The 18177-nt window shown below is 33.9% G+C and overlaps 1 protein-coding gene across 1 annotated transcript in view; it reads left to right on the top strand.

Annotated features, from left to right (window-relative positions):
• LOC132554983 (probable G-protein coupled receptor 158) overlaps positions 1 to 15890 on the top strand; it is a 97303-nt gene extending 81413 nt beyond the window's left edge. The window contains exons 7-14 of the mRNA XM_060219311.1: positions 936 to 1004; positions 2110 to 2219; positions 2868 to 3013; positions 4231 to 4299; positions 6100 to 6238; positions 7770 to 7881; positions 8803 to 9003; positions 15470 to 15890. Coding sequence (XP_060075294.1) covers positions 936 to 1004; positions 2110 to 2219; positions 2868 to 3013; positions 4231 to 4299; positions 6100 to 6238; positions 7770 to 7881; positions 8803 to 9003; positions 15470 to 15679 — 1056 coding nt within the window. The 3' untranslated portion in view covers positions 15680 to 15890. The remainder of the gene's footprint in view (positions 1 to 935; positions 1005 to 2109; positions 2220 to 2867; positions 3014 to 4230; positions 4300 to 6099; positions 6239 to 7769; positions 7882 to 8802; positions 9004 to 15469) is intronic.
• The last annotated feature ends 2287 nt before the right edge of the window (positions 15891 to 18177 follow it).

Genomic DNA, 18177 nt, shown 5'->3' with positions numbered 1-18177 from the left:
CTTTTTGATCATCTCCCTTGATTCGACCTCTTCAGATCGTCAACATGCTCAACGATAGCCACCTGACCATCATAGAAGGAAATTGTTCATTCGGTTCAATTAATTGTTACATGTGTACTTAAGTATCAAAGGGTATGTACTGGAAGCGACTGGTTTTCTGACAACTGGGAAATCATTCGATTATAAAATTGAATGATGGCAGCTTCGTTTGAAGCAGTAAAACATTTCGAATAATGAAGGATAGATTTTCAAATACACTGTAGTCATAAAATATAGAAAAAAAACGTTATACTGTCATTAAAGATAGTCCATTAATCACATGTCAAAGAACATTGTGATATTATGGGAACAAAAACTATTGAGCCAAAATGGTGCGGCCATGTATCTTCATTTTTAGTCGTTATCATTATTTGTTGTTAAAAGACGCAAAGTTTGGAGAATTTACGTCAAGTAAAGTTTAAAAGAAAAGCAAGAAGAATAAAAAACACGCACACACACAAACACACACGCATACACACACGCGCGAGTTTAACCATGCAGTGATTATTGTTGTACGGAATTATTTGTTTTTGAGAACGTGACATGTCTTGTTATTGAAATAGCTTTGTAATCCAATATTTTCTAAGCAGCAGAAGACTCTCCAGGTACACATGATATTTCTCCTTTCATTTTCTCGGTCATTCGCTAGTCATTCGTTTTGACCTTTCCGTAATTTGATATAATATGCTTACATTTCCTGGTTTATAGCTTATAGCCACCAAAACAACTTATGTAATGAGAAATTTAAACTTCCGCTGGCAACCACAGGATACACGGTATACATGGTGGAAGCAAATGCAATAATCCTTTATTAATCCGTTTTACTCCAGACTTTGTAGTGATTCAGAGACTAACAATATTGTTGCCTTCATCGTCTGTTATGTTTTTTGTTCTAGGTCCTTAAGGCATGCAGTCCTGTCTTGATGAGGATAATTCTCGTTGGAGCATTTCTTTTGTATTGTCCGGTTGGTAACCTTCCTTTCTGATAATAGAAATCTTCATAGAAAGGCTTTTTTAAAGGAATCTTAGTAATGGTAATAGTAACAGTAAAGGCAATGTCAATTTGTGTTAACATAGTTCTAAATTTTGGTTGTGAATGATATTTTTATTCCTTTGCGATGACGTTTCATAAACTAATCTTGAGTGCCGAATCCGTGAACACGTTTTGAAACTTAGTGATATTATTTTGCGTTACTATTAGAAACCGTAAGGATCATTTCAGAGATTCATATCAATTTTAAAAGATTACCTGATTCTTACCATTAACAAACAGAAATAAATCAGTATAATAGAAACTTAAATTATTACAATATAATATATAAAAGAATCAAGCAAAACTGAATAATTTAATCAAAGTATGGAGTTCTTTAGCTTATCATTTTAATGTGGTCATAGGTCAAGGTTAAAGAATCAAATATCACTTTTCATCATTTCTGGGTAAATTCGTTAAACATTATCTGAATGGGATATGGACATTCATGTCTTGAAGACATTCTCCCGGTATTTTTTCATTTTTAATTCAGGGAACGTGTTACCGTTGCGATCGTTTGCGAATTGTTTCATCACCTGAAGTATTATACAACTGTTATAAGTAGTTGGGCGTGTCTAGCTTACTGTCCTATTCTATATCATATAATAATCATATAATAATCAACATTGTCATACTAGTTCTTAGGTAAAAGTGCTATCAAATAGTGTTTCTATGGACTGAATTTTGTTTTGCTACATTTTATCACTATTGAAAGTGCGAAATGGTTGTATAACGAAATATACACAGTTAAAAAAGCCGATAGACATTACGTCAATAAAGGGAGGTAATTCAATTGATTCAAATAGAGACGAGAGTCCAGACAATCGCAAACGGTTTCATGTTCCGAAACACTTATCACGTCCGATGATTGAATTGTTTCCGAGCTGTTGATTAATCTGAATGGTAACACAACTCTTTCTAACCTATAGTGGACGTATTCCGTGTTATTTACCCATGAAGAAAAATATTTTTTTGATTTTGTCATTTACTGCTCTTTTGAGAATAAGCAATTCTATATTCCGTTGTACTTATCTTTGCAGTTAATTGTTGGATACTTCGAAGCAACAGTTATCACCTGCATTTTGAGATTTTGGTTTAGAGAAATTGGATTTTCAATATCCTATGGGGCCCTTCTTTTGAAAACATGGCGGTAAGTTAACACTTTTTATTGTGTTTGCAACACATGTGCAAATAGGAAGTAAGCCTATAGTTGCTGGATTTTTTAACTGTATTCACAACATCAGTGGCAAATTTGTCTAGACGGATGCGGAATGTCGCACGCACCTCATTCTATTACTCGGCCGTTGACTTTCTTGTACTTTATTAAAACTTTTTTTCTAAATGAACATGTTCCCGCTTGATAGAAAATCATCATATAATATGTATACGGTATCACATCCAAAGAAATATCAGATGAATTTAAACAAAATTCCAACTGAGGGATTTTGATGGTTATTTCTTCAAGGACTTTAAACTATTTTTCTTATTGTTGATATGTGGCAGTAGAAGTTGCTGTCGTGTATAAGTGAAGTCGATGACTGTGAGAAAATATTTTCGTTTAAATTAAAAAGTTTCGCTATATTTGTCATCGTCATAACATATCACCTCGTTGTGTTAAATTTTTCATATTGTGATGCTTAATATTATCAAATGTGTATTTTTATTTGTAACTATTTTTTGTTCAAATCAAAATGTTTATATCATATATGAAATACATATTTCATTCTTTGTATGCGACAAACACGAAAAAGTTGAAGGTTTCTTGCAATCATGCAATCTGGATTTAACTCGTTCACAGAATTTCGGTCGTCTTCCGGGTGAGGTCAGCACAACGTGTGAAAATTTCTGACGCAGACCTCATCAAACGTCTTCTCATCATCATTTTCGTCTGTGCAGCTTATCTCACAGCGAGGACTATAGCCGGCACGCCGAGAGTTATAGAAGGTTGGTAGGGCAGACACATCTTATTTCTGTTCTTGATGATATTACGTGCTGTCTAATATTGCATTTCATTTGTGTTCCGAATCTTCACAATTTCCGAAATACTCCAAATAGACAAGTTGTCAAAGCTGATTTTGCTTCACATATCCATTTAGATGGGAAATGGAAAAAAACCGACACGTCAACAGAATCTTCAACAAGTTCATAGTCGATGAAACTAGTGTAAAACATGAACTAAAGAAATAATAAAAGGGAAACTCCTAGAAACGTACAAGTAGAATAGGACATAGGTGTTTCGAAAGTTCAGCGTCTTTTGCTTCATGAGCGACATCGTCATGTAAAACTTTGAAGGTTAAATCCAAGTTAATAAAGCCGCTTTCCCAAATGAGAGCAAGTATACCACAACGGAATCAATAGGCAAACTAACGAACATCAAATATGTCCAGCTTCATATCGCACTAGGAAATGGATTATTTCTCAGTGAGAGCACCTTATAACTGCCATATAATTCTTCATTAACCTAACATTCAATATCGAATCGCACTTTATTGTAGTTCTTGGTCTTGTGTGTTTATTACTTTGAATTTTCGTCTTCACAAAAGTTAGCACCATATTGTCCACGAATGATAAAGTACCTGCTTCATGTTTGATAGTGCCACCACACTGAAATGTCTTAACTGGATACAGTAACATGACAGTAGGTATCGGTCACATTCTAATGATAACAGACTAACCTACCCACTTACATTCTTTTCGATGGTGAGCAACACACAGAAGCAGAAGGAACTGTTCAATAACTTGTGTATGTCACAGCCAGCAAGGGAACAGAGCGTGATCTTTCTCACCAAGGCAGACGCTCATTTAATATCCAGCGATGAAGAAGTATCGAGAGGAAATGTAGGAAGAAAAAGACCTTCAGAGAGAGAGAGAGAGAGACAGAGACAGAGACAGAGAGAGAGAGAGAGAGAGAGAGAGAGAGAGAGAGAGAGAGAGAGAGCAAATAAAAAATGTTAGGCCGTTCTTACGATCATGCACTGGGAAAGGCAGTTACAAATATTATACACTACCAGTAAGTATATAGAATCCTTATGTCATGCCGACATATTCATCTAAACTTTATAAAAACACTTGAAATGCCATGTGATTCCTATGCAATGCTGTAACAGTTACGTCGGATATGTTAATACATCCTGGATAAGGTTTGTTTGCGTCTGTTGCAGGTCGTAATGTAGATGACCTGAAGGCTTTCCAGTGTTCGGCAGATTGGTGGGACCATTCGGCAGCTATCGGTATTTAGAACATCAATATACATTAATAAAAATAATTGTGATTATGATATAATCATCAATGACTTAACATATATGATTATAAAATGATCATTTAATTATAATCGTCATATTTCTAATCAAGACATTATTACCACAGTTGCCATGGTATCATGATAAACTCCAGAGAGCTGTCAGATGGCACAGTGGTAACACACTGGATTTTTACCTTAAATTCCGGGATTAGATTCCCAGAATTGACGTGGCAAGGTATGGGGTTCACCTACCTGCTCATACGGGTTTTCTTTGGGTTTCCTCCCACAATAACATCACGCGCTTTTATCCAGGCCAATACGAAAGATTAATATCAGCTTAAGTCTTCTTTTGTAAGTTTGATCTAGTTTATATTTGTAAACTTCATAATACATGTAAGGCGTAATTTGGGCCGAGAGTTTTAGGCAAAACTTCAAAAGTTGTCTTGATGCCCATATCTTTTTCATATTTTTCAACACAAAAATGAGACTCAATTATCAAAACTAATATTTGTAACAAAATGTATTTACATGTATTTCAAAAATGTTCTTCCAGCTTATTTGAGCAAATTTTAAGTATTTCAAGTATTGACTTTGGTATCTTGAGCAGTTTGAAATAACCCTATTTTCATTTAGCAAAAATCTTCTGAATTCTGATGCATTTTCATGTTTTCGTATAAAGTTGAAATTTCTGTCTGATTTTCAACTGAAGCATTAATAGCGCCTCCAGATACACATGCATTTTCAACAGTTGACGTACATATTCATTTACGACATAACATATTTTAAATTAGCCTCAACTTTCTCTATTCTTTAATGAGGCGTTGTTCTGGTGTGCTTTATACAATTAGAGAAATGACATTGAAATGTATCAATATTCAACATTATCTATCTATAAACTTTACAAGGCTCATTTAATAGGTGTGATTTGTGAAGCTCAATCTAACTGATTATTTTTTTTCAAATGTAGTCCGAAACAGATTTAAAAACACCGTTTCTGCCGCAAAGTTACATAATCGACGTGCCATTGTAACATTACAACAGCATAAATTATATATACCTTTAGGGATTTGAGAACGTGCTATCATGACATAACATTAACTGGAAAAGGTGAAGACAAGATTGCATTTTGTCTGTCTTCCAAATAGCAGTCTGACACCTTCAGATTGCGAATTGATACGAAACTAAATTAATGATACGAAACTAAGTGAATACTTCATGTATCTACTATCCAATATGTCATGCGTAAATATCCATTTATTTAATGCTGACAGAAGCTATTATATTCCATAATTGAAATTCTCGCGGCAATCGTCAGTCGAGATGACAATTTGTCTTGTGGTAGTTCTATCGATTAGATGTTTATACGATATGCAATCATTAATATGTCGACTGTAAATCAGAATAATGCTAAGTAAAGCACGACGCATGCCTGAAATGGATGGCAATCAATGTATTGTTGTCGTCAGTACAAATTAGATATTCGGTAATATATTAGGCACATCTACTTGTAATTGATAACAGTCGGAACAATGCAGGGTTAATTTGATAGCGTCAGCAAAAGTTAGCATGGGTTAAATGTTTCAGTGAAAAGAAGTGTTATGATATAATCTTAAAGGATGACGTCTGAAATTGGGTAAACTCTTTATATAATTATATTGTTTTGAAGCCGAATTCGTGTATTCGATGAGTGAAAACCTAATTATCACATGTTCTTCTAATAAGTTGAAATGGGTTTTAAATCAAATAACTTCATCTCTTTAAAATGATTGTATACTTGTTTCTGTTTTAGCGGAATTAATATTCCTACTGTGGGGAATTCGCCTGTGTATAGTCGTGAGAAAAGCGCCTTCAGAATTCAACGAGAGTCGCTTTATTAGCTGGGCAATCTACAACGAGACACTGCTTTCCTTATTTCTTAATGTTTCCATGTAAGTTTACACGTCGACCTCAATTTTACATGTAGCGGAATTTCATTTTCATCTCGTAGTTTCGTAGTGTTGGAACTGTTTACCTTTCATGTTGGAATACGTGACCGTTATCCATCCCCAGCTATTCTGCTAAGAAGAGTCATATGATTTTTTTCATATGCATATGATTCTATACTTTAAGACAACAAAATTCGAAAGAAAAAAAAAAATGCTTTTTACAACTACATTTCATAACACCAGAAATATTGACGTTTATATATATGTATATTGTCCAAAAAAAATAACTGATTTCTGCGTTCAGCTCAACGCTACAATGAACACAATAAATACTAAATCTATAAATAAACAGACATTTGTCTCACCTTAGAAAAAGTTTTTACCTATGATAATGTTCGCTTATCCTGATAGTGATCAAGTTATACTATTTCTGGTGCTAATGAGTATGTCTGAAGATCGATTAGAAATTGAAATATATATCGTCTAGTCCGCTGCTTTTATAGGGGATATATCACAGGATATCCGTAGCGGTATGTGAGTTCAGACACATTATCTTAAATAGGACATGACCTTTATTGCTTTGATAGCTATCTCTCCTAAATAGGTAAAGAAATAAAACTGACGGTATTAGCTCTACAGTAAGTCAATGTTTCAACATGGTCAATTACAGGAGATTAAGGTTTTCGTCTTTTCAACAAGAAAACTATATTTTGTTGCACCGTCAATGCAGTAAAAGACTAAAGCTTCAAACTTAGCTTAAAGTCCTAATGCATTGCTCGCTTTTCCACTCAATTAATCAAATTAAATAAACAAATAAAAAAATGTTCGAATATGTGACAATATTCACATTTGACATTCTGACGTTGATAATCCATCAATCGCAGAGGTCGTTTGGTCTTTCATTAGTATTCAGTTTATTTGAATCAGATCAATAAGTTAAATGATGGTAAATGCTTTACATCAAACGTGATATACATGCTGCAGATATGCACATATAGGTAAACAATAAACAATCCAACGGGTATGTGTAACTATCGCCACGAAAGGAATTTATCTATTTCGTTTATGGATGTTTTCACTTCTCCAGTAACTCTATAGAAAATTATCTGTTAACTATGCAAAAATAATTGATTGAATTTACATAGTGATATTTTCTACTTCCTCATCTTAATAAGTAAATGTGGTTTTTTTTATATCTGTATTTCGAGATATACTGTTTAAGGTTTGTTGTGCAATTCATAGTCTTCAATGAAAGTTAAGAGTAAGTGATGCACGAGATTTTGATAATGGCATGTTTTTCGTATATATGGCATTGGTATTGAATAAACATTCAATTGAAATATTCCTTAGAAAATACTGATGTTTTCTATAGTATGAAAAAAATAAAAGAAAAATGAAACAGATTCGACCAAAGTTGGTTTATTGTAATTTTATCTTGATATATATGTTCGTTTGTGTCAATGGATAAAATAATACGACGTAAAATATAATATTATGTTTGTTGAAAGCTTCTATATATCTGTTTTCTTTCCAGGATATTTTTACAAGATCCTTTCCCCACGAATCCGGACCTTCTCCTTTTAGTTCTATTTATACATACACAACTTACCACCACTGTTACGTTAGCTTTTTTGTTTGGAAGTAAGGTAAGTATTCGATGATACAAATGTCACTGCAAAGCCTTAGCACATTTTCAGCATTCTTCACCTTTCTTCAATCTCTCTTTTCATCATATTTTGCGCTAGTTTTATCAAGTTTGGATTAAAATTCTGTAGGTGCGTTCTCTGTTATTCTCGTTTCTCAACATTCAGTTAAATGGTTAAGAGTGATTGATCATTCATGTGAAAGATGAATTTGATACTAATCCATTTAGTTGTTCTTTGATTGGCTTAGGTCTGTTACAGTTTCTAAATTTAAGATAATAACTAAATTTTACTACATGATAATTAAGCCAACTACTTTGAAATCATATAGTTTCGTAATTTTCCAAAAATATACGTTTTCGTTGGCACTTAATTTCGTGGATGAATCTTGCTCACACAATTCACGAATCAATGTCAACATATAACTCAATGGATTTTGAGTGCCGACTAATTAGACGGAAATAAACCCTACTCAAATATGAATGATTTTGCAGTGTGACATTATTATTTTTGCACTTAACATCTTGCTAATGATTTCTTTCGCACGTAAAAGAACATTTTTTCCAAATCTATGTTAACCATCTATAAGGCATATCAGATGTACGGGTATTGCAATTGGGGTTAGCCTAAAGTTACCGTTGTTTATGTGCTGTGCTGTTCAACAATTACTGCTCAGTAAACTGAGAACTAATTGAACTGTACTGTAGTGGTTGTGTTCTTGCGTCAACACATTAAAAGCGTGTTGAAACCATATGATGGGCCACCCGTATGTTATTCAGAAAGGTAGTTATCAGTTAATATGAGGAGACCCTGCCTCAAAATGTGAGGTGTATTTTGCTTTACTCATTGATGACCCCTTGAATATTTCGTTTTCGTAATAATGTACATTGATTTAACTATAACTTTGTTTATGTTATTATCCAGGCCTACCTGGTGTACAAAGGTTACAAAGGAGAAAACAGTAATCATACAACGATGATAAGTAAAGGTTCCAAGCAGCACCTCAACTCCAGTAAACCCTCATCGACCCTTAACGCCTCCGTATGTAATTCTTCCTGTAATTATAACTACTCGGAGAAGGGGGACGAAGCGGAGTGTGAAAGCTTGCTAGAAAAAGATATACAGGTAGGTAGCGCTACCCCAGGTTCAGGATGAAAATATATCTGATTAATTTGTAAAAGGATGTCATATATCTTGCATATTTGCATAAAAATAGTATTTCTATATTTGAAGAACTACTTTTGCTGCAATAGTATACATTCGTAACACACCACTAACAACGTTTTATGGGTTTTTTTTTTTTTTTTTTTAGATATTTGGAATAACATATTTCTGAAGAACTAAATCACTGCTACTAATTTTTATGCATTCGTGCTTACGGCTATGCTCTTTTATCGGAATATTTTGACTGACAATAGTTTAAGATGACTAGGCCGGTTATAAGAATACGTATACCTAAGTAAACCAATAGTCCTAAGTTTATTTATTTCTTTTGGGTCGCTTGGTATTTCATAATTATTTTGCGGCAAAAAACTCCGATAAAAGAAGACATCTCTGTTCTTAAAATCTAACTGAGTACAATATAGTGAAAAATCAATACATTCAATGCATGTCTCCGCAACGAAGCTAGCCTTATAATTCTGTGATGTCTGAAGATATGTCTGGTAAAGTAGCCTGGAAATAGAAACCAAGATACGATCAAAATAGGAATGTGACACTAGGAAGAACAGTAGTCTTGTGGCCTTGAAATTAGAGATATCAATTAGATTAGTGACAGGTAACACGAAAATCATTCTTCCTAGTGTTAATTAAGCATTAATCCACAAGTAGCGCTACTTACCAGGTGTACCTTATGCACGGTAAACTGTGGTGATTTAATTCTTTGAATCAAAACATTTATGACAAATATGAGAATTATGTGTCTAAACTTTTGAAAATCGGACTCAGTTCTCAATTTCTAAAAAATGATATTTGAAATTAAAACGTACCGATCGATTTAAAAAATCTATTTTTGAAAACAAAAAGTCAATATATTAAAAGAACGTAATCACGCAGTTTCCCATTTGAAAGAATGTGTTATTATGGCAGAAAGAAATCAGAATGATTGTTGTATATTTGTAATTGCATTTTCACTTTAACATTTTAGAGAAATATTTAAATAAAAAAAAAATTGAATGTTTTTTCCATCTCTCCATACAAGTCATTTGATTATATATTTTGTGCATATTTAATATTACTCAAATCGATTCAACACATCCTATTTTGACGTCATTATATCTTTGACCTACATTCCTTAATCTTTTGCCTTCAGCATCTTTATGACGGTATATGAGAAAATATCTATCATTTTATGGAGTGTTAATATGACAGTAATGGTGTCTGGCTCCTTCTCTCATGGACTAGGAAGGTTTTCTACATGTGATATACTGCGTGACAACTTCTCCGCGGAAAAAATTACACTGTATTCCCTCATGCCTATGCCTCCACGTTTGTAGGTCACCGCTTCATGTAACTGCTTTACCGTTGGAAACTTTGACAAATTGTTCTTATAGTATATTGAATATTGTGCTTAATTGCCATAACTGTCACTATTATGATGAAAGACAATATTTTCATCTCGATAGTTTCTTTTTAATAACATGAATTAGTAAGATATACGATGGTTAGATCATATGATAGAATGGAATGCTTATTTAGATATAACCTGGTTAGCATAGTCTTGTAATTAAAGCCCTAAACACCATTGAGATAATGACATCTTACTGTCAACTGAGATATATTGATATTTTCCGTGTTAGGTGTAAGTACAATATAGGTCCTACAAATACGGTGCCATATCAGTAAACTGCAAGGAAAAGTCTTATTACTAGGGCAGGTTTATTGATGATGAAGTTAACTGGTTTCTGTAAATAGATCCCCGTGTACTTTACATCGTAAATGGCAGATTCGTGTACTCTTGGGGATACTTAATAGATCTTTACATTGATTAAACTACGTTATATCAGTAAATTTTATATTCGGTACGACATGTAAATGTATAGGTTGATGTTAAAAAAGCGGGTCTTGAGGTTCATATCAAACAAGTTTTAATGAATTGTAGTATCTATGCATATACTTCTAGTTCATGATTTTCTAGAGCACTATCTGAGACCTGGTGGTTTACAAAATGAGTGAGGCGGTTTCCACGACAATGCGTTTATTACTTCAATTTATTTATTTGTCATTATTTGTTTTTATTTGTTTTCATAACTTTATGGAGGATGGCGGTGACGGATCTTGATTTAGATTTTTTATAAACGTAAATTGATTTCAAGCCACAATGGAATGTCCAGTCTGTCGTATTGTTAATGCCACAACACTGCTTATATATCATGGGAAAACAATATGTAGTCTGACCCGTGGTCGCGAAAAGTCAAATAATCTTCATATTACTTGGCAATAACTTATATAAACATTTATATATCATTTTCGTTTTATTTGCTGTACTCTGTTCATATAACTCAGAAACGAGTTCAACCAGATACCTATATCAATAACACCATTCGTCGCGTTCATCGCACGTGATATCATACCGTATGCTATGTTTACCTATCTGTCCTATAATGATTGGGCTTTTCATGTTTTATTGCACGGACATGTTAATCATCTGGAGGGAATAACATTTGTTTTGATATTAACATTGCATAAACAACCAGCAATCATTCGGGCAAATACACAATCATTAAAACAAATACAACACTTCAAAAAATGATCGTGTGAAAAAAAAGAGAAGAAGAATACCAATCGATTTAGGTTCATTTCCACGATATATTGAAAACACTGCTTTATCCTTTTGTTTTAATTTCAAGAATCAAACAGATACAGCAAATATAAATTAAACTGTTGACAGAAAGCGAAGTAATCATTTATACCAAAAGAAGAAAAAACCGTGACATATAGAAATCATCACATTTCCGAGCTCTTGGGTTACGTTGTATATCGCTAGTACTTGACAAATAGTTGATCCCTTTCTGTTTTTTCTGCTTTAATTTCAGTCAGTGTACAAACACTTTAATATTTTTTTATTGTATTTGTACTAGTTGAAAGCAATATCACCGATGTGATTTACGTTGTACCATGGAAACTAAGTAGATGAAACTGATTTACTGTATAACTTTTTCACATTAGTGTGCGACAATGCTACAACGGGGAAACAAAATAGGTTCAATGACAGATAGGTTGTCTCGGAATCAGCGCCTTGCGTGTCATAGCCACCTAAAGTCGGGAACAATTATCGGATTTCAGGAGCTGTATTAGACTGTCCACTGTTGTTTGTCATTCTCAATCCTCAGTCACGTTCTAAGAAGCAATACTCATTCTTGAGAAGAAGCGCTGTTAAATGACATTGACACGAATTTCACTCTGCATCAATATGAAATATGCCAACATCTGAAATATTATGGAGCTTGTTTACACCAGTCAAACCCTTCGTTGTCATGAGGTGTCTTTCATTGCCGAGTACTCGATGCAATCCATTTCTTCTCAAAGATCCAGGAAAGAGTATTTGACTAGAATCTCAAACGTGTTTTACGTTTTATATCATCGATCATCCTTCACCAAAGATGAGTAAACCAAGAAAAAATGCTCTTAAAGATTTTATGTCTGTGTTTACCATGGATAGATACAACAGGAAAAGACATTTCATATCAGTCAGTTTGCCGTTGTAATTTGTTTTTCATTCTCTATTTTCTTACTGCAACAAACGATGACCCATGAAAAAGTCGACAACCTTTCGCAAGTTAGCGTCGTAGTAAATTCTGTCTAACCTGTACAGATAGGCAGGTGGCGACGCATACAGTACACAACAATGATTGTGAAAACATTGGGTGGATTGCTGTTATCACAATGTTATATAGCCATTGTTTGTGTCTTTATTACGTGCCTTTGCTACAAAATATTGCTCTGTTGGTATTTTTTTTTTTATTTTGTTTTATTAAACTTATTTCACAAGATATTTCCGAATTCGTATTATTTATACGAAACTTAAAATGTTAAATTTTGATACATTGGCTGCTTACCATTTACTTTAATGCTTTTCATGGTCATTTTGCATATTCTTTCTCTTAACAATATTTTCCACGTCCTTTCATCTATTTCATCAAGCATTCAAATTTACAAGTGCTTATAATAATGTTTGAGAACACGTGAAAAACTGATGTTGTTTTTTCATGTCAAATGTCTTTTGTGCTGTATCCTGCAGTATTTGATATGTTCATTTAAAATTTCAAACGGAAATTTTGACACTTCCCATTTCTATAGTTTATAATTAAAATGCATGAAGAGACTTGACACAATAAGACACCTTCTTCTATCAACTGTGTTCCGATGTTGAAATATATATGATATATGAAAAGCTGATTGGCATTTCTGAAGTCGTGGCAATCTATTACAGCTCCTATTGAACTGTATAACCTAAACGTGTTTAGGAGAGCGAGAACAGAGCGAATACCTCCTGAATGTCTCCTGATAAATAAGTCGAGCTAGAAAAAAGTCCTGATTGAATTGTTTGGTGGTGACACAGTGACAGAATGCGGTGGAAATACTAACAAAATTAGTCGCAAACAAAAGAACATTGACTTTCTGATAGATAGTTTTGATGGTATACAACTGATTAATCGAAAGCGTCATTAAAATTTCTACAAAAAGAGGTGTTTCATCCAACAACCCTTATCTGTTTCTGGAGATTACACCGTTCATATTTGTCACGGAAAAAGACACTGTGAATACATCCTTAACTAGAAAACATTGCGAACCTATCAACATGGACTGGATCCGATTTTAATCGGTTTTTACGTTGTATCAAACTAGTGTTTTATTCAAAATGTTAAGGTACACTGTACGAGAGCTTTTCATTAACGGTCCCAAATATCGTGAAATAGGAATAGGGGAATATGAATTTCAAGATACTTATGGACTGTGTTGAAAAACTATGCCAAAGAATGGACGAAACGAGAACAAGCTGTGTTGGATTCACTTTTTGAGTAGGTTAAAGGTGTTCGGTTCATTGTTCTTAAAAGAATTTGCAGCTTGAAGTCTAAAATGAAAACAAAACAGAGGTCAGCTTTCCTCGATCCTGATGTTCTTGTGCCCACAAATATGGAGTCCAATTACTCGAAGGAAATCCCACCGATGTATTATGAATTTTTCCAAAGAAGAAATACCGACTAATCATGCTTCGGTATTACAATCATTCAGAGTGCCTATTAATGATAAAGATACGGACCTTCCTCATTTAAGATTACCTATTAATGATACAAATACAGACCTCCCCCGATTTTATTGGATTCCTTAACTTCACAAGGATTCTCTTAAACAACGTTTCATTGCTGACTCGTCTAGCTGTTCAACCAAGCCTTTGTCAAAACTACTAACATTCTGAATGCTTCCAAATCTGGGTTACAGTCTGATTGTGATACTATTTACTGAAGAAGTGGAATTATTAGTAAGCAGATGATAAAGAACTCCAAAGACCGTATGACAATCGCTGTCTTCCTAGAACAATAGTTTCCATATGATCCTTTGATTTTTCCATTCTGTACAGCAACATACCACATTCTTAACTGAAAGACTGCCCTTGTTGTCTTGTTATTGGAGTTTTCTTCTCCACGAAAGGTGAATAACTGCACAAATATAGGGTTGTGAACTATACTGAAGCGTATTTCGGAAAATATCTATCCAAATCAAAGGAGAAACATGCGAAGAACAAAATCATAAAAGAAAATCAAGTTTCCGGTTGACAACCTATTCGTCGAGTTTGGTGGTATGGTTTTCCAACAGACTATTGCTATAGATGGAAACTAACTGTGCCCCTCTGTTGGCTAACTAGTTTTTGTATTCATACCAGGCTGAATTTATCGAATAGCTTATCAAAACGGGTCACAAAAAGTCGTTAAATTTCACTTTCAGATATACTACTGGAATCTTGTCTTTAAATAACAAGAAATGTATTGACGACGTCCTTCGTATATACCCACCAAAATTGTAAATCAAAGACACGACATACTGTTCTACATCTGCCGCTTATTTCGATCTTTTCAAATTTACAACGAAACCAACACGGCCAGCATTACATACTTGGATTGACCAAGATTCGAATGGCGGATGTCGTCGATGAAGCAGAAGACACATACTCTTTCGGAACATCTGGTCTTATTCTCCTTGTACTTTTCCATGAATCTCCGTGTAAAGGGGGGATATCTTATATCGCGTAGGTAAATCTATTACTTAAGGAGCTCAGTTTCCACTAAGATGTAGAAATATCAGAACATTTGACACTTCTATTAATGCAATTTGATGACTGACATGCCAAATCACGGATGAACTCATATATCCAAAAACGTCATTTTGTAAAATCTAAATTCGGTCATAATTACAACTTAAATTTAGTTTTTAATCAATAACATTAATCAACATAGGTTCAAAATCGCGTAAGTATGTGCTTCATTCCGCATTGTTCTGTTCTACTCATGCGAAAAATTCGACATTTTCCTCTGTAATTATGACCATACAGTCATTTTTATATTAAATTTGCTTCTCTTTTTATGTTTTTCAGGAAGAGTTTCGGCGACTTTACACTCAACTTGAGTTCTTAAAACAGAGGAATATGAAAATAGGAAATAGACATCTCCAACATAAACTGTCTGCGATGACAGAAGCAGCCCAGAAGGAGGATTCGCCTAATTCCTCGCCCTCTTCCCCAAGTATGAACGGGAAACGGGTTGTGATAAATCTGGACTCATTCAAGGAGGCGACAACTTTATAGCACATCTGTCCTGTTTCATTCGTAAAGGATTGGTGTCTTTTTCTTGAAAGGAACATTATATTGAATACATATGTTCAACTATGTTAAAAATATAAGGCGTTGATTCAGCACTCTTGAACGATTGAAATAATATGCATCTGTTGTGATATGAAATGATTAGGGACAAACTTAAATGACTAATTGTATGGCTGTGTGAATACGCAGTTGTATGTATATGTATATAGCATAATATATTAATAATGGTACTGCAATATATAGTTCCGAAATATAAAGGTGAAAGGTAATGCTTCGTAAGAAATAAGCAAATCCAAACGTATGAATAGTTTTTATGTGTTCTGAACTATAAGCACATCGGTAAGAGACAACAATTTCCCTGTATTCCTCGTTCAAAACATTCATGTTTATTCAAATACAATACGAATTCTTCGATTTAATTTTTGCCGTGAAAAGCAGGTTTCCTTCCGTTTAAATTTTCGCTATGTAATCGTAATCACAATGAATCCGATACACAATAATAATGATGTTTGCGTCTTCCTGGAATTTTAGATATCACATATTATTGGGAACCTGACTTCAGTGCGTAAGCAAGACAAATTAATTCTGAATTATTATCTATCAACTGTTAAAATTATATCTCAAGCATTTTGATATCTTACTACATGTAGAGATAACACACAATGAACTGGCTACATGGGATATACATGTATACTAGGATTGCATGCATTTACTAGTGTGCATATGATACGAAAAAAACAGTTGGTCAGGTTGCGGTCAAATCAGAGAAAGCATCAGTGAAGTTAATCGAATGATTAATAAATAAATAGTTTTCACTTCATAATATGCTCCATTTAACATTTTTCTTGAAGTTCGTCCCTTACAAAATCTATTATCCAACTTAATCTAATACAATGTATGTCATTGAAATCACATGTGTGACTGTTGACCTTGACCTATTCCTGGTGACTATTAGGACTGGAAATCAAAATGTTCAGAGCCAAATACTTATGTCCACAAGAAATAAGCCTGACACAGACAACAAATGAAACCGTACGACAGGAGTTATATAAATCGTAAGGTATCTCACTTGTCACAATAACCACGGACTTAATTTCAAAACGCTGTAGTAAAATCTTAGTAAATATCATAAGTAAATACTGATAACTGATTAGGATTAAACACATACGTTAGAACAGCAGAACAATCTCGCTTCAGACGTTGCCACTAATTCACCTGTATATTTATGTTTCCGTAGATCTTACCAAATGTTTACAAAAAGTACCTGTAAACACAATTAAAACATTACCTGTTCGCCGTAAAAATTGTCAATGAAAGGGTGGAAAGGTGCACAAAACGGAAAAGATAAACACAACAGTTTAAAATGTCACGCAAAGAAATAGAATATTCTCAATGAGATCTCTATGACGACAATAAAACTTCCCCATAATTTTCATCAACCTGCATCTTTTGATCCCTTGTGTTACAAGTTTGTTAGTCAGTTGACGACCTCTTACACGAAAATCGTGATAATGGGAGCAGGCCCTTGAATATCGAATCAGCTGTAACATATAGATAAGATAGGTTGGAAATGCAAGGATATTGCTATCCAGAAATGGAAAATTCACAATAGGGAAATTGAAATCATCACGTTTATCATACAGCTCGATGGAAAGCTGTCCATGTTGGTTTCGTTGTTGGAAAAGATCGAGATAACAATTATTTAACATAGGTACAAGTTTTCTATTTCAAACGTCAGCCACCAGATTAGAGCGTTAAGGTGCGCCTTTTTTCATTTCAAGAAGAACTTCATGGCGTCATGCCATCTTTATGTCCCCCTTTGCGTAATGATCAATACCTGTTATAGGATAAAGACTTTACAGTGACGTCACGATCAATATCAGTCATAGGTTTTAAACTTAATAGTGACGTCATAATGAATACCACCATATGTTTTAGACTTCCTGGTGACGTCATGATCGATACCAATCATAGGTTTTAGACTTCATGGCGACGTCATGTTTGATGCAAATCAGAGACAAAATCATTACATATTACAAAAAGAGTAAGTGGATCTTTTCACTTTCATTCGCTTGTAAATAGAACTGTCGATAAAAAACATGTTTGCATCTTTAAAAAGTTTTGCTCGAATTCGTTATACATATGTATGTACATAAACATTGATCGATGACAGTCTTCAATAATTAATTGACTTTGATCGAAATTGATAATCACTAAGGTGCTATGTACAGAATTCATATATATGTATGTTAAAGAGATGTAACAGACAGGTATCTTCTACCTATCCATTTACAAAGATTGTCAGTTATGCATGCCAAAGTAAATAGTCCAAATAAGGTTGATTTTTAACTCGGATTTCTCAAATAGGTTTTCCTGCTTAACACTAATTGATTAATCAAGATTATCATTGTTCTTAAACCAGGAAACGTTCTAATGACGAACTTCGTTTGGTTTTTATTAATGATCTATGGGTTATCAGAAAG

Source organism: Ylistrum balloti, unplaced genomic scaffold (assembly GCF_031769215.1).
Source record: "Ylistrum balloti isolate Yb309-2 unplaced genomic scaffold, AGI_CSIRO_Ybal_v1 Utg370450, whole genome shotgun sequence".
Classification (NCBI taxonomy): Eukaryota; Metazoa; Mollusca; class Bivalvia; order Pectinida; family Pectinidae; genus Ylistrum; species Ylistrum balloti.
This window is presented reverse-complemented; position numbering and strand designations above follow the sequence as displayed.